Source organism: Mytilus californianus, unplaced genomic scaffold, assembly GCF_021869535.1.
Source record: "Mytilus californianus isolate M0D057914Y unplaced genomic scaffold, xbMytCali1.0.p SCAF_25, whole genome shotgun sequence".
NCBI lineage: Eukaryota > Metazoa > Mollusca > Bivalvia > Mytilida > Mytilidae > Mytilus > Mytilus californianus.
In genome coordinates, this window is record NW_026262674.1 from 4,148,312 (window position 1) to 4,171,041 (window position 22,730).

General features: G+C 32.3%; 1 protein-coding gene across 1 annotated transcript; it reads right to left on the reverse strand.

The window, feature by feature from the left end:
• Positions 1 to 334: 334 nt before the first annotated feature.
• LOC127732573 (tudor and KH domain-containing protein-like) lies at positions 335 to 22,661 on the reverse strand. Its single transcript, XM_052241641.1, has 11 exons — positions 22,616 to 22,661; positions 20,728 to 20,857; positions 18,737 to 18,861; positions 17,256 to 17,454; positions 16,802 to 16,941; positions 16,247 to 16,397; positions 11,459 to 11,670; positions 9,332 to 9,504; positions 7,327 to 7,391; positions 5,357 to 5,508; positions 335 to 3,891 (listed from the first exon to the last, which is right to left on the reverse strand). Exons 2-11 carry the CDS (start codon positions 20,819 to 20,821, stop codon positions 3,820 to 3,822), a joined length of 1,383 nt encoding a protein of 460 aa, XP_052097601.1. The 5' UTR covers positions 20,822 to 20,857; positions 22,616 to 22,661; the 3' UTR covers positions 335 to 3,819.
• Between the last annotated feature and the right edge of the window lie 69 nt (positions 22,662 to 22,730).

Here is a 22,730-nt window from a genome sequence, read left to right on the forward strand (position 1 = left end):
ATATGTCGTACGATAAATTAGTACTACGATTGGATATCTTAACTTAAGTGGTTTTATGCATATCAGCCCGGAGATAAAATGATTCAGTTCAATTTTTTGTCTTCTAATAATGTTCTTTTATAAACTGATTGTTTCATTTTGTTGACCAATTGTCTGAAATTGATTTTAGGGCATTCAAGAGCTTGTTCTGTTATGTTTGTTCATTGTTGAACTCCTTTCATTTAGTTATAGATGTTCTTCTTTTGATTGTTAACTCCATCAATGACAAGAACACCTAATCTTCTTACAATGGATTCTGATCAGAAATATGTTAAGAAAGATAACTCATACATGGTAAAATTACCAAACTTTATTCCATTTTATAAAAATGATGATTACTTCTCTCATCAAAGAACATATTTCTAAAAAAAAACACACACAGGAGATTCTCAATGTTACAAAACTATTTGATTCACCTCCATTCTATTGAAACAATACTTATTTAAGTAAATAAACATACTTTTGCTGGGGTATATCATTATCCCAGACACAATCAATAACTATTGTATTCCTGTAATATACACCTTATCACTATTTAGTCCAATCCAGAAAAAAAAGTCACTTAGACAACTTCCAGTTTGGGTCAAATGTTGCAAAAACAAAGGTCATCAGTAACGAGTTGAGGGAAGAAAAAGTTTAGAATGCGAACATTTTGAAACTTTGATAGATTATGATCAACTTTTTTAAAACACATATTAAAATCATAAAAATGCTTTGTTTGAAGTGTTTACGGTGGTTAAAAAATATCTCTTTGAAAAGTTTTATGCAAAATACATTGTTTAAACAGGGCCCCAGATAGGTTTAACTGGATGAAAAAGTTGTGTAATTTCAGAACTTATCTGGATTGGAATAAATAGCGATAAGGTGTATTTATTGGTAACAACCATGTAACAACACTCAGAGTGTATGGCATTCTGCAAAAAATTCAAAACTAATCCTGGACAATTTTGAACTGTTCAAATCCTTCACCTCTATTTTCGATGGGAAACTTTAGCGAAAACCAACCATGTTGAAAACTTCTTATATTGCGACCTATGAGCGTTGGATAGAAATCGACCTTATGCAAGTGCACATATACATGTACATGTATAAGACTGAATAATTTTGGAACATTCAAATATGAAATAAGAGATGAAATTTGGTCTGTTTTGTAGGGTTCTTATATCAACTCAATTTTCAAACAATTACAGACTTTACACAGAGATTTTTTCAACCCGAAATAGGTTAACAGATGTATTGATATTCATTTGCATAAGGTCTTTCTATTTGACACAACTCATTTATATATATATATACTTATTATGACAGTACATGTTTGATTTCTTTGCCAAATTTATTTTATTGATATTACATCATGGCTTTGTTCTTCAATTCACAGTTGTGGCGTGATTGTCAGTTTGCAAAGAATTCCGCTCAAACCAGTGATTGGGGTCGTCTTAAACTTGCAGTGAGGTGAGAGTTTTGGGCTCTGTGTTGAAGGCCTCACTGTGACTTTGAGATGAAAACAGCAATTTAAGCGCTGTTCCTTTGTGTTTTGTGTTTCTAGCTGTGAATATAGTGATTTTGTGTCATGGATGGCTACCCAATATCTTTTCTTTTCTACAGACCTTATCGCTATTTGGGAATCTGCGACACTTGACCCGAGAATCTGTGACACTTGAACTATTGACGTCATACAAAAATCACTTTTTCTTTGTGGCGTCATACATTTTCTTTTGTGACGTCAAAATTTTACGGAACCTTTGTGATGTCCAGTAATGGCGGACAAATAGCAATACAGTGTATTAAATTGGTTTGTTTAAAATGGAACTTATATTGTTTAACAAACAAAAGAAAGGTGCAATATGTGACGGAATTGGTTTACAAATCCAAAAAGTATTAAAAGGCCAAGAAATCTAGATAGAATAGATTGAAGAAACAGTTCTTATTGCAAGTCTATGATCAATATTGTAGATAAGTCCAAGCTAGATTGAATTGGTAATATATGTGTCAGAAACAGATCTAAAAAAGAATGACATTTTGAAATTATACATTCTTGTTATACAATCAAACAAATTAAAAATAAACGTGATATGTATACATTTTTATCACCAGAATATATGTGTCCATAGGACAACATCCCCTGCTTGCACTACCCTATATCCATGTTCAGTGAACCATGGAATCAGGGTTAAAACCATAAATTGTCATTTAATTTTAAAATAAAATTGAGAATGGAAATGGGGAATGTGTCAAAGAGACAACAACCCGACCATAGAAAAGACAACAGCAGAAGGTCAAAAAAAAGTACACTTCACCATGAACATTTACCCTAAGTTTCAAGTTGATGTGACCAAAATGCAGTTAACTACGTTAACCAAAATGTTTAATCTTAGAATGTTTTAATTTCACACTATCACATTTCTATGTTCAGTGAATCATGAAATTGGGGTCAAACCATAATTTGGTATATAGTATTCCAAGTTAACATCATAATGAACAATTATACTAATTTTTAAAGTTAACCACAACTTCATGGTAAACTATATTAACCAAAAACTTTAACCTAATACGGTACAAACTGATAGACAGACGGACAATTGTAACAACCAGAAAACATAATGCCCTCATACAACCATAGGTGTGGCATAAAAACACAGATAATTGTCTCTTTTGGAACAAGTATCTTTTATCCCTCTACCTAGAGTAAAAAATCGTTTTGAATGAATCTGTTAGCCCGATTTGCATTAAAATGAAATACAGTTCTCTAATAAAATGCATTTGAAACAATGTAAAAATTATGATTGACAGTATAGCCCTTTCCAGAAACTCATAATCCGAATCATGAGTTTACTCTAATATTACAATTTGAAAGTTGGTTATCTCCCTTTATGGGAATAAAAACTGCTTCAAGGCAAAGAAAACTTATCAATTAAGTTTGGAGAATGACTAGGAGTTAATGGCTACATATAATAATTTTAGTTGAATGGATGATAATGTAATTGTATACAAATACTAATGATGTATCGTTAGTACTTAGGCCAATTAAAATTAATTGATAGATTTTCATCCCCGCCCGCCCCTCTGAAATCGTTCCGCCCCAATTTTTTTTATTTTGAAAAATTTACGATTTCCGGATTTTGTTCATTTTCGTTACCGGTAACTGTCGATAATTTCGTTTCATTAATAACATCCTGTTTCAAATTTTGGTTTTTGCATTTCTTTGTATGTTTGATTTGTTATACATGTATATACATGATAGAACCTTATTATTACACTTGCATATATGAAGAACACGTCACAAGAGCGTTTCATATCTAATAAAAAATAAAAAATAAAATCCTCCCACCCACCCCATTTTTTTCAAAAATTTGGATGAAAATCTACTAATTAAATTTACTTGGCCTTATATAGACCTAATCAAAAGTGTTGATAGATTATGTAGAAACTGAAAAAAAAAAAACTATGTCTTACAGGCAACAGATGTACAAAAAATGGGAAGGACCAAATAAATGATCATTTCATGACTTTCATATTTCAGTTATAAATGCATATGTCTATGTTTGTATATTTCTATTCTTACAAAATGTCCAGCTTCAAAACCAATCAACTAACATTCATATCAAAACCTTTAAAAAATAGTTACAATATATAAACATATAGCACCAAAAACACAATGCTGTATTAATACTTAAAATCATTTGATGAAAATCACATTTTTCAGTTAAAATGTCCATGAAACATTTTCCCTTGATACTGTTCTGTCCACTTGTATGACAGGTATGATTGGTTGGTTTTATGTCAATCAAACATTTCTGATTCATCCCACACTGCATATCCACGTTTCACCATTTCTTGAGCAATATTAACATCCTGTTAAATAAATAATGGATTAGGTTCATCGATTGATTGTTGCTTACTTAACATCTTGTGGTAAATATTTCATGCATATTTTCTGGACAGAGTTTTTGGTTTCTTTTGTTATGTCTGTCAACTTTTCAAAATCTCCATGCAGTTTTTAAGCACAAGAGGACATATAGTGATATACACACACAAAATTTGCTCACATGAATTTCATACGAATCTCACATGAAATTCATCTCAAACGAGCTTATACATGAAAGTCAGGTGAAAATTTTCATGTGAATTTCACGTGAACTTTACAAAAAAAAATGATTTTGGTTAAATTTGATAATTTAGGTGTTATTTGAATAACATTATTTCAAAAATTCACATGAGTTTCACATGAAAAAATTCATGTGATTTTCATGTGAGTTTCACCTATAAGCTCATTTGAGGTGAAATTCACATGAATTTAAATTCATGTGAAATTGATGCGAGTTAAATTTCCCTGTGTAAGTCTCCTCAAATATTGTCATCAGTGTTTTTAATCTAATATTATATTATTTGAATGAGTATGTATGTGCTTAAATACCCTTTAACTGAATTGAATGCTTGTTTTTAGGAGTTCAGTTTATACAATAAAGAATTTTAAAATTCAGGTCAACACCTCTCATGGGGGATATCCCCCATAAATCGTGACAGTTGGCAGGTCTGATGTCATATTTAAAAGTTATGTATTTTAGTGGTATGTGATAATAGTTTTCATGCATACAGTCACGTCCTTAAAACTTAACTTCGTAATAAGAAAACATAAGGTATGGGTTATGGTCATTGTTGAAGGCCATACAGTGACTTTCTAAACAATTTAAGAAAGTAATGTGAATATATATACTTAAAGCAAAACATGCTACATATATGATCACCTTATCGTTCATAACAAAACAATTATAGAATAAACCTGTGATTGGAGGATACCATATAAATGCATATAACTTCTAACGAGACTTGAAAAGTATATAAGGACTAGAAATTAAATCTATTTAAGGAATGACTGTAATATTTTTTCTGTCTATGAAGAAATAACATCAAAAATGTGGTGCACACTGAATAACCCGCGTAGCGTGTTATTTTAAAGTGTGCACCACATTTTTTATGTTATTTCGAATAGACAGAAAAAATATTACAGTCATTTCTTATAATTTAATTCTAAATTCTATTTTAAACCGGAGTAAACCATGAAAAAACGTTGATGACGTCACGGTCACATGACAAAATTATGTCTAAGAGCTGATAAACAAAACAACGTCAGCCAATCAGAAGACGCGTTACATCCAAAATTAAATTATAGACAATGGTAATAGTAAGTTTTGCTGGGATTGGTTCATGGACTATTTATAGAATTAGTTGCTGACATCTACATCATTTGGACTCTGAAGGATAGTTTTCTCATTGGCTGTCATACCACATCTTCTTATTTTTATAGGACACTACATACCTGATCTGTATTCGTGTCCATCAGTTCTAATACAGGTACAATACCCATACTTGTTTGACGATGATTTATTTTCTTGGCCATTAAAACTTTCCATTTTGCAGCATAGGTCAACTCATCAAATACCTCTATCGAGTCTTCACTCCAGGTATCACCTGAATAAATAAATTTACAATTCAATGGGAGACAAAAATTTATTACTGTGGATTCATTATTATTCGTTAGGTACCAATTTTTCATGCATTTCCTGGGTACAGTTAAACCATGAATTTAAATGTTCAACAAATTACAAACTTTCTATAAGGTTGTATGCAGACTTTTGCCAAATCTCGAAATCAAATATCCAAGAAAATGCAAGTTTTCCTCAATCCACAAAAATTGGTACCCACGAAAATAAATGAATCCACAGTAAGATGCTCTAAGTTTGGACCTTTGTGTCCTTTGTAATTTATGTTAGTGGTACTTATTTTGTGCTTTGTGCCATGTCCAACTAATTTTTACAGTTTATTTACATGTTATGCTGTTACACCACTGTCCCAAGTAAGGGGAGTTTAACTCTGCCACATTCCTAATGTGCCTGTCCCAAGTTGGGTACTTCATTTCTGGTTTGAACATCACATTTCAGAATAATCAAAATATAATCTTGAAATTAAGTATTTTCTAACTTACTTATCTTAACCAAACATTCATGTTTCATAATTTGATCACATCTGTCAATTCAGGTACACAGCTGTGTAGGTCAAATTAGTTTTTCAATTAAATTCTGTACAATATTGTCCATGATTTAAAAATTCAGGTAAAATAATATAATTAACAAAAAATTGAATGACAATATTAATGATAGACATGACTTTTTCTCTCTCCTGACAACAAGGCAATACAGTCATAAGTTACTGAGATTTCTCTCTCCCGACAACAAGGCAATAACAGTCATAAGTTACTGAGATTTCTCTCTCCCGACAACAAGGCAAAAACAGTCATAAGTTACTGAGATTTCTCTCTCCCGACAACAAGGCAATAACAGTCATAATTTACTGAGATTTCACATGCAGTTTTCTTCTCTCTTTCTTTTTAACTGAGTTTTTATATACAATATATTTTCAATTTAAGGAATAACTACGTCTTTGTTTTGACCATCTTTAAATACAGCATCACTGTTATTCCTATTCACTGCTATGCTCTTAAATTTCAAACTAAAACATTTGAAATATCGTGGAAACATGGACTGAGATTATGCTATATTGTTGCCAATGACTCTGATCCTCAATCATGGAATTGACAGCAGAAGTCAAACAAAAACAAATGATGTTGCATGTCACATCGTAAAAATCAGTAGGTTTTATAAACATAACAGACATATTTTAATTTTACTGGCTGGGAACTATACAATGGTGTATTTATTTACCTTAGGCCAATTAAAATTAATTGATAGATTTTCATCCCCGCCCGCCCCTCTGAAATTGTTCCGCCCCAATTTTTTTTATTTTGAAAAATTTACGATTTCCGGATTTTGTTCATTTTCGTTACCGGTAACTGTCGATAATTTCGTTTTATTAATAACATCCTGTTTCAAATTTTGGTTTTTGCATTTCTTTGTATGTTTGATTCGTTATACATGTATATACATGATAGAACCTTATTATTACACTTGCATATATGAAGAACACGTCACAAGAGCGTTTCATATCTAATAAAAAATAAAAAATAAAATCCTCCCACCCACCCCATTTTTTTCAAAAATTTGGATGAAAATCTACTAATTAAATTTACTTGGCCTTACAAGAAAAATTCTCTATTTAGTTTTTTAGTTTTTAATACAGTTGTCACCCTATTATGTTGTTTCATTTCTAGGCAATTATTTCTTTTAACTGAACCCTTCAACTAAGCCTGACCCTATTATTGGACCCCATATTCTGTAACGTAAACTTAGCCGATTGATATGTACCAATATATAATGATAAAGATAGCCTTACCTACGGGTTTTATATGGGCCAGATGGCACTCTATAGCTTGGAATGGCAATGCCTCAAATTCAGATCTGAAAGAACAAAAATATTATAATCTTGTTGTATCTGCGCTAAATTACTGATGATGACCAAAGCAAGTAACAACGATCAATATCAACTCACTGAACAAAGGGAGATAATCACTATAATAATTTTTATACATTCTTCGTTTTTATTCAATGTTTCGATGAACTGAGTCCACAGATAAATATGTCATTAAGGATGTTTGCTACTCTGTTTCAAAATAACAAGCTTTTTAAAAGACTGTTATCAATTGATAGTATATAAATAAAGGGACTAAAAAAGCAGAAAAAAATGAAGGGTCCGTGTGCTTTTTTTCGAGATATAAGCCATTGAAAATTTGGCGGGAAATGATTCTCTCTAGATTTTTCATACTTTTAACATTGGCCGCTTTTTTGTTTCAAAAACTATGAAAAAATAACAAAGATTTTATAAGATTTTCAAATATGGCTTTTTAAACTATATGTAATAAAATTATGAAAAGAAAAGTAGGGGTTAGCAGGCAAAATTTTGTAATGGCAATACATGGATAAAACCAGAGGATTCCGAAAATCTGGCAAAAATTCAAAAACAACAGGAGCAAACATCCTTAAGTTGAGGTTACCAAAATAGTCTACCTGGTGTTGTAAATTAAATTTGCTTCATAAATTTTTTAAAATGAAGAAAGTTGACAGGCAGGCTCATTGGACACTTTTTTTTAACTGCATACTCTGAATATGATTGTGGCTTAGATTTGTTCCAATTAACAAAGTAATTGCAGAGGATAAAATTATTGAAAGAGTTAACCGACAATGGATGATTAACAAAAAGACTCCAAGTGATTGCAAGGACAGTTCTTAACGAATTTGAATGAGTTCTGTCACATGACATGACATTATGAAGGCAAAAGCAATGTAATAACATACACATGGATAGATAATTTAATTTTGGATGTAACGCGTCTACTGATTGGCTGACATTGTTTTGTTTATCAGCTCATAGACATAATTTTGTCATGTGACCGTGACGTCATCAACGTTTTTTCATGGTTTACCCCAGTTTAAAATGAAATTTAGAATTAAATTATAAGAAATGACTGTAATATTTTTTCTGTCTATTCGAAATAACATAAAAAATGTGGTGCACACTTTAGAATAACCTGCGTATTCCTTAAATAACTGTTGAAGAAAATTCAAAACACATTACACACCACAATTCAGGTATAAGAATCTGAACACAGTTATCGCCCTTTGATTTTTGATGTCTAAAAACATAGTTCCTAGTGTGGACAGTGTATAACTTGCCAATTTTTTTCATACACCTTCCAAATTTATTTCTTTATATTTTATGATTAAATTAATAAGAAGAAGATAAAATTACATGTGAAATGAATTTTTAGATAAAGGAGCAATTTGGTCCAGTTGAAAAACGTAAAAAAATAGTTTGTTTGAAGCTGTCAATCTGAATTACAGACCCCCTTAACACTGAGTTAGAGCTGACAGAGTTTCTATAATTTTAATATAATTTGTCCCAAAAGTAGTACACTACACTAAAAATTGTTTTGAGATAGAGCAGGTGAGATTTTTTAATTTGCATTTATACTCAAAAAAGAAATGCACTATGAAATAACTGCGTTCTCGGGCCATAAGAGGTATAACTGTTTTGAGTATATGTAATATTTATCGATATGAGTATTTTAGATACTGTGGATTCATTTATTTTCGTGGTTACCAATTTTCGTGGATTGAAGAAAACTTGCATATTCGTGGATATTTAATTTCGTGGTTTTGACAAAATCTGCATATATTCCTTTAGAAATTAGTAAATCGTTGAACATTTAAATTCGTGGTTCCCCTGTACCCACGAAATCCACGAAAATTGATATTCAACGAATATTAATGAATCCACAGTAAGCTGTTTCAATGGTTAAAAAAATAAATTTTGAATCACAAAGGTAGTGAAAGCTTTTTACCTCATTCTTCGAACCTTGTTACAGGGGAGATAACCACTGTCTCCATAATCAACATACAACAGATCTAAAGTGTCGCCCTCTACTCCCATCACCTTTGCTCTGTACCAAGAAGTATCGTTTTCAAATGGTGCAGCGACCAGATCTCCTGCTACTAGATTTGATACATTGTAACCCTGGAAAACAAATGCTATTAAACATTGTTACCCTGGAAGATAAATGCTATTAAAAATATTACATTGTTAGAACAAGAAATAAAGACCCACTCAACCCTTGCTTACTTAATTATGGGTTAATAATTACATTACATGTATGTTTCATTAGAATCCGTAATTTTGAATGGCTGATGACAATCGTGAGGCACTCCAATATTAAATTTTATTTCTGTATGAAATACAACAGCTATGATGACTCCACATGCTATTCATGACAAAGTTAAAATATTGCATTGAAAAACAAGAGAAAAGCTTGATATAACTCTTAATTTCATGGTTGTAGCCTAAAAATGTAATTATAAGAATTAAATGCTTCTTTTTATAATTTTAAAGGGTTGTAAGAGCGTTGATCGTGCTCATATTTTTAATATATAGGGCTTCCGGGCAAGGGTCCGAAAACGGTCATATTTGCAGGTCATGACCTAAACTGAAAGCTATTTGTCTTAAACGAAAAATTGGGATTTAGGACAAATTTTATTTTTTTACAAAAATAATTTCGGTCATTTCATTGAGATCGTGTTTCTTAATCGCCATTTTGCACTTGTTTTTGTTTTAATCCCTTTCCTGTAATAAAACTGCCACTCCAGTATAGTTTGATAATCCTGAGGGCCCTCCTAATAACTATATTAATGCCTCTGGGAAATATTGGCTAATGATCGCTAATCACTTTTTACCTGTGTTTTTTAATTCACACCTGACATTGATCACAAGCTCAGAACTAATATTATAAAGAAATTAAAATTCCATGACAACCTTATTTATTATTTTATTACTTTTCCGCAAAGCCAATCATCAATTCTGATTTAAAAATTAAAACTTAATTCAATTTACGTAGAAAAAAGTATTTTTTTCACGAGTGACACATGTGCTTTATTTACTATGTAATAAGCATGCGTGAAATTGCCTTCAGCAGATTAGACATTTAAGTGTAAAATGCAAAACGATTTCATGCTAAATTAAACGAGTGCAATTATTATCTGTTATATTCAAACACTTTTAAAGGTAATAAAATAAAAAAGCCGGTGACATCCTGTCAATTTGATAAACAAAACGAATCCCGGAAATGAATCCGGAATAACTCGTACATTAGTATTGTCGCAAAACGTCCGGTTTAAATTTCGTTCTCAAATTCGAAAGAAACATTAGCAATGTCTGAGAAATTAACCATTTTAAGTCATTAAAATCATTTCAATGTTAAACTGTTGCCTTCCCTAAACTGTTCTTGAACGTTTTTAGAAAATTGGTAAGAAAATGCACAAAGTAAATGCAATGAAACAGTCAATACAAGTTCGTTGATGCTATGAATCTTGTGTGATATCGACAATTTGAAAAAAGGGCACCAACATTTAAGTCATCTCAAAATGACTGAAATTGTTGGAAAAAATTTTCAGATCCTTGCTTCCGGGCTTCATACAACATAGGCTTTGACATTCAACTCTTTTTGCACTAATTACCAATTATGAAAAGAAGCATTCAATTCTTAATTAGAGTTCCCTTTAGTGGATACCGATGGTATGCATGGTTGTCAAAAGAAATTTAAATATTGCTAAATTGACAACACTCAGGTTAACTGCAACTTTTATTGGTTGACATGCTTCCCTGATTAGATAGGGGTTTTTAGGATAAGGTATACAGATATTAGAAACCATGAGGTAAATTAAGCAGTATTGTCAAAACAAGAAAAGTAATCACCATATATTAATTATAGAGGAAGATAGCGGAGGTATAAAATGTTGTAATTCTATCCACTAGGTTAAATAATTCTACTGACATAGAAAATAGAGACTGACCAAATAACAATCCTGTACAAACCTGTGACATTTCTGTGGTATAAAATGAAGTGATTCTATCCACTAGGTTAAATAATTCTACTGACATAGAAAATAGAGACTGACCAAATAAGTCCTGTACAAACCTGTAACATTTCTGTGGTATAAAATGAAGTGATTCTATCCACTAGGTTATCTAGTTCCACTGACATAGACGATAGAATCTGGACCCAGAACAGTCCTGGGTTAGCCACAGCTGACACATAAACTTCAATATAATCCCTGCCTTCAGGCCACCCTCTTACTGCTGGATGGACCTGTTGGGATTCAGTGGACTCTGGTCCTCCATTAGCTTGATCTGTAAATAGAAAGGCATAAGTTAGCCTTATTTATTAAAACTTTAAATTTTACTGATTCAAAGTGTTAAAATCAGTTCTTATGTTCTAATTTTTAACACATATCTATACAGCTACTGTAAATTCAGAAGTTATTGCACGTTTTTGTTAATTGCGATATTGGTTTTTCTCATTGTTGAAGGCCATAGGGTTGCCTATAATTGCTTCCATACACTTTGTTTAAACTTTGATGGATAGCTATCTCATTGGCAATCATACCACATCTCCTTATTTTTATATACAAGGTAAAAGATGTTAACATGAGTAGACATGGGTGAACCCAAACAAGATGCTCATGAGAGCCTGATATCGCTCTCCTGTAATTTCAGTTTCAGGCATTTGACTTATTTGTAGATCTTACTTTGCTGAACAGTTTTGTCATTTACACTTTCTCTCTTTCTACAATAATATTAAAGATGATACATAACCCAAAACTGTAAAATTTCCTAAAAATTAACTATTTCTGGACAGTAACCCAACAATAAGTTGTCTTATTGGTCTAAAGATTACTTGACAGGTAGATCTAAACCTGTTTAACACTTTCACCTATGTCAGTTTTGCTCTTACTGCTTTAGTTTTTGAGATGAAAGCCAAAAACTTCATTTGACCCCTATGTTCTATTTTAAGAAACTGCCGCCATGTTTTTGAATGGATCAAATCCCTGAATACAATTTATAAACTAGATACCATAAGGAACATTCAATAAAAGTTTTTAAGTATTTGGCCAAGTAGTTTCAGAGAAGAAGATTTTTGAAAAAGTAATTAGACTCTTACAAAAAATGTTAAAAAAAAAAGTTTTAAGGGCAATAACTCCTTAAGGGGTCAATTGACTATTTTGATCATGTTGACTTATTTGTAGATCTTACTTAGCTGAACATTTATTGCCATTTATACTTTCTCTCTATCTTTTATAATATTAAAGAAAATAACCTTTAACAGTAAAATTTAATAACAATAAACTATTTCCAACAGTAACCCAACAATGGGTTGTCGAACTTGTCAGAAAATTTCATAACAGATTGATCATGACCCATTTATCACTTAAACTCCTTTCACTTTTGCTCTAACTGCTGTAGTTTTTGAGAAATAAGCCAAAAACTGCTTTTGTCCCCTATGTTCTATTTTTAGACATGGCAGCCATGTTTGTTGATGGACCAAAACTTCCGATACATTTATAAACCAGTTACTCTAAGGAACATTCAGTTAAAGTTTAGAAGTATTAGGCCCAGTAGTTTCAGAGAGGATTTTTAAATGTTAGCAAACATAATAACAAATTGTGTAAAATTGTCTTGAAAAGGCAATAACTCCTCAAGGGGTCAATTGACAATTTTGATCGCATTAACTTTTTTCTAGATCATACTTTGCTGAACATTTTTGCAGTTTACAGTTTATCTTTATCTTCAATAATATTCAAGATAATAACCAATAAAATGCTCCGCAGGGCGCAGCTTGATACGACCGCAGAGGTCGAACCCTGAACAGTTGGGGCAAGTATGGACACAACATTCAAGCTTGATACAGCTCTGAATTTGGATAGTGATTAAATATTTGACACAGCATAGGTTTCTGACACAGAATGAATGTGGTCTAAGAACTTAAAAATTTTAAATTGGACATTCACCTATTATGGTCCAATATCCAAAATCTAAATACATGGTTAGATTCAGCATATCAAAGAACCCCAAGAATTCAATTTTTGATGAAATCAAACAAAGTTTAATTTTGGACCCTTTTGATCTCAATGTGGACAAAGTTGATAACAGGGCCCAAAAATCAAAAATCTAAATACATGGTTAGATTCAGCATATCAAAGAACCCCATATATTCAATTTTTGTTGAAATCAAACAAAGTTTAATTTTTTAAACCCCGATTTGGACCAACTTGAAAACTGGGCCCATAATCAAAAATCTAAACACATGTTTAGATTCAGCATATCAAAGAACCCTAAAAATTCAATTTTTGTTAAAATCAAACTAAGTTTAATTTTGGACCCTTTGGACCTTTATGTAGACCAATTTGAAAACGGAACCAAAAATTAAGAATCTAAATACACGGTTAGATTCGGCATATCAAAGAACCCCAATAATTCAATTTTTGATGAAATCAAACAAAGTTAAATTTTGGACCCTTTGGACCTCAATGTGGACCAATTTAAAAACGGGGCCCAAAATCCAAAAACTTAATACACGGTTAGATTCAGCATATGAAAGAACCCCATAAATTCAATTTTTTTATTGAAATCAAACAAAGTTTAATTTTGGACTCCGATTTGGACCAACTTGAAAACTGGGCCCATAATCAAAAATCTAAATACATGGTTAGATTCAGCATATCAAAGAACTACATATATTCAATTTTTGTTGAAATCAAACAAAGTTAAATTTTGGACCCCGATTTGGACCAACTTGAAAACTGGGCCCATAATCAAAAATCTAAATGCATGGTTAGATTCAGCATATCAAAGAACCCCATATATTCAATTTTTGTTGAAATCAAACAAAGTTTAATTTTGGACCCTGTGGACTTTTATGTAGACCAATTTGAAAACGGAACCAAAAATTAAGAATCTAAATACACGGTTAGATTCGGCATATCAAAGAACCCCAATAATTCAATTTTTGATGAAATCAAACAAAGTTAAATTTTGGACCCTTTGGACCTCAATGTGGACCAATTTAAAAACGGTGCCCAAAATCCAAAAACTTAATACATGATAGATTCAGCATATTAAAGAACCCCAAGAATTCAAGAATAAAACCCCATTGAAATAGATCAAGAAATAAGCAACTTATACAAAGTATATTCTTTTGCACAATACTGTGCAATTGAATATTTCTTGCTATTGCGCAATACTGTACAATTGACAATTTCTTGCTATTGCGCAATATTGTGCTATTGGATATTTCTTGCTATTGCGCAATACTGTGCAATTGAAGATTTCTTGCTATTGCGCAATACTGTGCAATTGAAGATTTCTTGCTATGGTGCAATACTGTGCAATTGAAAATTTCTTGCTATTGCACAATACTTATTGTATAATAATTTACACATCCTGTTTGGTGTGTATCTCCTTCCATATCATTATTATTTGCTTTTAAATATAAATCAGAAATAACCAACTTAAAATGGAAAATTTTAAAAGAAAAAAAAAGGAAAAAAAGAAAAAAAAAGAAAAAAAAAAAAATCCCCCCCCCCCAAATTTTTTGAACCCCCTTATGATTCATCACCCCCAAACTCAATCCCAGCCTTCCCTTTGTGGTATGGTACCTTGCAGTACAATTTCAGAGAGATCCATACACTTGAACACAAGTTATTGTCTGGAAACTAGAAAAATGCTTATTTTTGGCCCCTTTTTGGCCCCCAATTCCTAAACGTTTCGGGCAATTACCCCCAAACTCAATTCCAGCTTTCCCTTTGTGATATGGAACCTTGTAGTACAATTTAAGAAATATCCAAACACTTACACACAAGTAATTGTCATGAAACTAGAAAAATGCTTGTTTTTTGCCCCTTTTTTGGCCCCTTATTCCTACAATTTTGAGGCAATTACCCCCAAAATCAATTACAGCCTTCCCTATGTGATATGGAACCTTGTGGTACAATGTCAGAGAGATCCATACACTTACACACAAGTTATTGTCTGGAAGTTACAAAAATGCTTATTTTTGGCCCCTTTTTGGCCCCTAATTCCTTAACTGTTGGTACCATAACCCCCAAAATCAATCCCAACCTTCCTTTCGTGGTATTGAACCTTATGGTAAAATTTCATGGAGATCCATTCACTTAAACTAAAGTTAGAGTGCGAAAACCAATGTGTCTTCGGACGACGCCGGACGACGCCGGACGACGACGACGACGCCAACGTCATACCAATATACGACCAACAATGGCAGCAACCCAACAATGGGTTGTTCGGTTTGTCTGAAAATTTCAGGGCTGATAGATCTTGACCTATAGAACATTTTTATCCCGTCAGATTTACTCTAAATGCTTTAGTTTTTGAGATATAAGCCAAAAACTGCATTTGACCCCTATGTTCCATTTTTAGCCATGGCGGCTATGTTTGTTGATGGATCAAAACTTCGGATACATTTTATAAACTAGATATCCTAAGGAACATTCAATTAAAGTTTGAAAGTATTTGGCCCAGTAGTTTCAGAGGAGAAGATTCTTGAAATAGTTTACGACGACGACAACAGGCGATGACAGACGATGGAAGACGCCAAGTGATGGCATAAGCTCACATGAAAGGGCCCAGGTGAGCTAAAAATGGACATCTGGAAAAAAGATACACCCATAGTAGCTGTAGTGGATTGTTAGTCCTTAAAGGTAGCAAGTACTTCTGTACTGGCACGAAAATACAGGTTTAGATTTATTGAAATCTGCTGTCAAAATGTTTTAGAAATCATTTTAAATAAAGTCAATCAGCAATGCAAAGATCATTCTCATCATACAATACTATTTCTGATTGGTCCATCATACAAAATATTCCTCTACTTTTTAGTGAATCTACTGAATATAACAATGACTAGTATTACCATGATTACTAGAAGACATGTCTGTTCTTCCTTCAAACTGCTTGTCGTGCACATGTTGTTTTGGCTTTTGTCTTTGTTCCCTGTTGGCCTCCATCACAGCTTTCTTTGCTCTGAATAATTCCTCATCATCTATCTTTTCTTGAATCATAGACTGGAATATAGAGCTATTGTATTACCATTGTTTACCTCCCTTCATCAGAACATTGACTGATTTTCTAAGAATTTATAAAGTGTAGAATAAATCTGGAAAGTTTTATGCATCTTCTTTTTCCTTGCATACTGTTACAAAATGTATATCGTTTCTCTGTTGAATTCATAAACATATTGTCTAGAATAAGGGTAATTAAGAGATTGCCATTCAGTTAATAAATTAATTTATAATTTAATATTGTATGCCAATTTAAAATGGTATGGCAAGCTCTATATGTTTAACTAAGTTAACTTATGTCTACTCCAACATCTCCTTGATAATATTCTAATTGAACTGTAGTACAGCTCTTGTACCAGTAATAGGTCATTATTTTTCTGGATCCCTGTTTCAACAACTTTCCTTACCTTAGCCAGCTCTATATTTTCTTTGGTACCAGTAATGGTGACAGTTCTCTCAGATTCTCTATAATCACCAGCTGATCTGTCAACATAAACTTTGGCTTTAGAAGTTCGTGACATCTGACGAATAGTCTCCCCATTTCTTCCTGTTAAAAAATTATCACACATTTATTGTTCATTTTTTCTATATTTAAAATAAATTATTTTCATTCAAGAATTTTTAATATTAAATTTAATACACTGCATCTTTTCTAGAAGATGGATGAGGAATGCTGCATTTATACATTCAAACTCCTATCAACAGATCCTTTATTTACTCACTCGAGAAATTTCCAAGGGATTACCATTTCTTTTTCTTCAGTAACAATTACTATCAAGTTTTATTTACCAATAATTCTGCTAAGACATTTCAGAGGGACGACCATTTCTTCAGTTACAATAACTATCAAGTTTTATATACCTATAATTCTGCCAAGACATTTCCCAGGGACCACCATTTCTTCAGTAACAATAACAGGAAGTTCTGCAATAATCTTTCTGATCATATTTTCTGCCATCTGAGCAGCTTCAGGTGTTCCTCTGATAACAACTCCTCTTTCTTCCTGAGAATCTCTATTGTTATCTGTAAAATTAACTCTTGCTCCAGATTTCTGTTGAATCTAGGAATACAAATTGGCAATTATTTAATTCATATATATATACATGTATATATATATAAGAAGATGCGGTATGAGTGCCAATGAGACAACTCTCTATCCAAGTCACTATTTGTAAAAAGTTAACAATTATGAGTCAAGGTACGGACTGCAACACGCAGCCTCAGCTCGCACTGAACAGCAAGCTATAAAGGGCCCCAAAATGATAAGTGTAAAACAATTCAAACAGGAAAACCAACGGTCTTATCTTTATAATTAACAAGAAACACTTATAAACCACATCAACAAACGACAACCAATGAACAACAGGCTGCTGACTTAGGACATGTGCATAAAAATGCAGTGGGTTTAAAAGTTTTAACAGGTGCCATCCATCACCCTAACCTGAGACAGTAGTGTAACAGTGCAATATAAAAAGACACACTATAAAATATAACAGACATATCAACAAAAGTGCATATATTTGAAAAAGACAGCAACCAACCAAACCACAACAAAAGGCATCCAGAGGTCAACATACCTTTTTAATCGGCAGACCCTCTTTAACTAAAGAATTTATTATTACAAAATGTATTATCAGCATAATCAGAATCCATTTGCAATTAAATTAGAATCATTAAATGCTAGCATATAAAGTGACATATCAATTTGCTCTTAATGAAATCTACATTTTTGTCACTGTTCAACGCCATATGAGTATTAGCAATTTTAATATGAAATATTGAAACCTTGTAAACTTTAATTGCTTTGTTTATCAGTAAACATTATTTGTTTCTATCAGTACACAAAAAAATATGCAAGCACTATGTATTTTGACATCGTGAATTAATTTGGAATAGCAAATTACAGCAAAATGAAATACTATTATTTAGGTATAGGGGGAGGGTTGAGATCTCATAAACATGTTTGGCCCCGCCGCGTTTTTGCGCCTGTCCCGAGTCGGGAGCCTCTAGCCTTTGTTAGTCTTGTATTATTTTTGATTTTAGTTTCTTGTGTACAATTTGGAGTTTAGTATGGCGTTCATTATCACTGAACTAGTATATATATTTGTTTAGGGGCCAGCTGAAGGACGCCTCCGGGTGCGGGAATTTCTCGCTGCATTGAAGACCTGTTGGTGACCTTCTGCTGTTGTCTGTTCTATGGTCGGGTTGTTGTCTCTTTGACACATTCCCCATTTCCATTCTCAATTTTATTAAAATCGGAACAAAAAAACACATTTTCTGGTTAATTAGTTAGTTTAAATAAATAAGGTAATATGAATATATATAATGTTTATAATCTATACCTCTTTAATCATAGCACCCTGTCTGCCAATGACAGCTCCTACAGCTTTTGGTGGAACTTTTACATCAATAACTGTTTGTCTAGAAGTGGCCATCTTTTGGGAAGTTTCTTCCTCTTCATCGTCTTCTTTAATGAGTTAAAAAAAAAAGTTACTTTTTGGGTAAAGTACTAAAGAATTCACTAAAAGAATGGGTTATAATTAATACAAAACTTAGAATCACAAGATCCAAAAAAAAAAAGAGGAAAGATGCCATGGGGTGAAGATAAACTGTTGACACATACATATGTCTTGCCTGTATATATATAATTTTGATAGGAAAATGTAAATGTTGAAATTATAAATAGCAATACTTTAACATGCAAATATTAAAAGTTAATGAACCATGACTGAAGGTACAGGGTTAAATAATTTCCATGGAAATCAGATATGCCAATGCAAATACAACAGCATACCATATCATTGACTTACCATTAGTGGTCACTCGTAAAATGACCTAATCACAAACTGTAACATGTAAACTATGCAAAACTTTTAAAGTCAATAGACCATGATGGAGGGGGCAGTGTCAAATAATCTCCATGGAAATGAGATGTTCCATATTGCTAGTACAACTCTATCAAAGTATCATTGATGTGCCATTAGTAGTTCCTCTAAAACTGACCTTTTCACAAATTTTAACAAATTGTTGAGGCTGTCTACGTTAGAAATAGCAAACATAAGTCTAGATTCTAAATTCAAGGCGAGACAAAAACAGAAAAATTAAAAATAGAAAATAAAAATTTTACTTAAGACATTATCTGTTTATCTTTTCATAAAAAGTTTTTGCCAAATCAAAGTTTCATGAAATTCTATGCAGGTATGACAAAGTTATTGATGTCTAAAAAAAACTTTGACAGTGCCATGTTTGCAAATGTCAATTACCGGTACAAGTTACAACAAAACTCTTTAGTCAGTATAACTACTGTGGATTCATTATTATTCGTTGGATACCAATTTTTGTGGATTTCGTGGGTACAAGTAAACCACGAAATTAAATGTTCAACGAATGACATATTTAATAGGCTTGAAAGCAACCTTTCGGTAAAACCACGAAATTAAATATCCACGAACATGCCAATTTTCCCTAATCCACGAAAATTGGTACCCACGAAAATAAATGAATCTTTAGGAGCAATTAAATCTGATTCAGATGAGAAAATGAGAAGAAAAAATTCTGAATTTGGTTCTGGATACTATCCAACTTTTGTTCATTAAAAAGCTTGTCCAAGTTTCTTAAATTTCCATGAAGGTTTGAGAAAAATTTAACCACAAACTACTGTCAATGCAATATGAGATCCCTATGCCCTGCTTCGCGACAAAATGTTACAGACTCAACTAATATGGGTAATAATTGTCTTTCAAGGCAGATTACATGGACTTATTTATAATTCTAATTTTGCTGGACATTTTTACAATGTAAAGTTTCTCTCTATCTATAATATATTTCAATATAACCATCAACTACAAAATTTCAAATAAATTGTTAATTCAGGTGCAATATTTAATATTCTCTAATTCTTCGTCAATTTATCCCTTTCTGCACCCATTGTATAAAAAATTTAATCAATGTGTGGTTCGTTTGATCTCAGTTCTTCATTGGTTAAAATCCGATTATGACGTCGAATTTACTTGCTTTCCTCTGAATTTCCTATTGTGATGGCATGAAAAAAGGCGACCATGCATGATGACGTCACATAGAAAGAACACATCTTTTTACAGATCATTCAAAAGGACGGAATAAGTTTGCCTGCATATAGTTTGAAAATCATTAGAGAAACAGATTCCACAACCAAATCTTGTGTAATACGATATTTATCCAGTATCGACAGTTAAATTTTAAATATTTAAAACGCTTGGCAAGCCTCGCGTTTTAAATTTGAAAATTGAACTGCCTCGAGTGGATAAATATTGTATCACACTCGATGCAGTGGTAGAATCTATATTTATCATACCATCATCTGCACCTCGTAATAACCAGTAACCTAGTAATAATGTAGTAGGTGCACCAATCAGTAGCAGTAGTTTATTTCTTGTTGTCAATACCATTTTCAGTAGTTATCTGAAACTATTCCCATCTTTTTTCTGTAAAGAAAATTAAAAATAATTAAAAGGCGGCTATACTTTTAATAGTACTGTTATAGATCAATGGAAAAAATGTTGCTTTGAATACATAACAATTTCTTTCAATTTGTTACTCATAACATTCAGTGGCGGATCCAGAAATTTTCATAAGTGGGGGCCCACTGACTGCCTAAGAGGGGGCCCGCTCCGGTCTTGCCTCAGTGATTCTCTATATAATCAACCAAATTTTTCCCAGAAAAGGGGAGTCCCGGGCACCCTAGGCCCCCCTCTAAATCCACCTCTGACATTCAAAGTTCAACAATCATGACAATTATGACGGATATTTTTGTTGAAATATTTATTTTAATTCATTCTTAAACTGTGTGGACTTATAGTAACATCTATACAACACAATATAAAATGAAATGAAAATAGGCCTTTATCCTTCCATATTTTTTTTATTTGTTACCATCAAATATGCCTTACGGTGACCTATAGTTGTTAAATTCTGTGTCATTTGGTCTCTTGTGGAGAGTTGTCTCATTGGCAATCATACCACATCTTATTTTTTATATCTACATACATGACATATATAAAGAAAATATAACATTTATTGGATCAGCTTGAAGGAAAAAAGCATGGCTTGCTTTTCCATAGGTTCTTAGTGAATATTTGTTTATGTCTTGCAACTTATTTTTTCAAATTTAAATATGTACTTTTACCCTGTCAATTGTATTTGAGGGGCCTGATGGGGGGTCTCATCACGATTCACGAGTTGATTTTTTTGTCAATCACGATTCACAGAAAATTAATTTCATTTATTTAACATAGAAATTGACACTGACTTGGTGCACATAGCAAAGAGGACCCCAAAATGAACTATTATGTAAAATGTGATTTGATAATTAATATAAGTATAGTATAATCCCTGGACAAATACGGGAGATATATCTGTAAATTTATTAATTAAAAAGTAATACCTCTGACTGGTGAATTTTGCTATCTATCTATTGTGAAGGTTGTTGCTACTACTTCACATTGATAGAAAAGATGTGTTTCATACAATTTGTATTGATGTAATGATGAGTTGTGCAAAAGGCAACATCAGGTGTACAAAGGCATTACATAGACAATTGGTTACTTTAGAATATTCAACTATAGTGTAGTGTACTACTTTTGAAACAAATTATATCAAAATTATGGGCGGGGGGTCTCTAATTCAGTTTTAAACATCTTCAGACATACTATTTTTTTACCATTTTCAACTGGACCAAATCACAACATGCTCAATATCACAATGAATCCAGAAATTTTCATAAGGGGGATCCACTGACTGCCCTAAGAGGGAGCCCTTTACTTTTTGCACCTTATTGTCTATTTTGTAAACTCAATAGAAACCCTCCAACAGGGACGAAAAAAGTGCACAGCAAAATCCAGGTCTATCACTAGTATCAGTTTTTAGTTTCAAAACCTAAAATGCATTTGAATTTTACTTTTCTCGGTCATGGTATGCATTTACACTTTTTCAGATGCACAGGTTTGTCTGTACTCAGAGAAAATTTTGAGGTGAAGACAGAGCCATATTTTTTTTATCCATAAAGTTCACATCATGGCGCATGCACCTCACAATTTTTTGAGAAATCAGTAATGAATAATTATTTATACGGACTTCGTCCTCTTTGACAGGTAACACCTGCCTCATATTAGTTTAATTATGATCTATTGATGTAAGGTATAATATATTAAAAATAAATAAGCTTACGAAATACAAACAATTACCAGCAAAGCAGTCAAATTGAAACTGAAACTAGAGAAAGCATGGGACTTCCGGTTTTGAGCATGAATAAAGGGGGGAGTTCTTGAAAAAAATGTAAACCTAAAATATTCGTTTGAA

Coding starts and splice junctions, on each gene's coding strand:
- LOC127732573 (XM_052241641.1), bottom strand. CDS start 20,821: ATGGTATTGACAACAAGAAATAAACTACTGCTACTGATTGGTGCACCT. Junction 5,509..7,326: donor GGCCCATATAAAACCCGTAG/GTAAGGCTATCT, acceptor TTATTTATTCAG/GTGATACCTGGAGTGAAGAC. Junction 3,892..5,356: donor TGGACACGAATACAGATCAG/GTATGTAGTGTC, acceptor TTTATTTAACAG/GATGTTAATATTGCTCAAGA.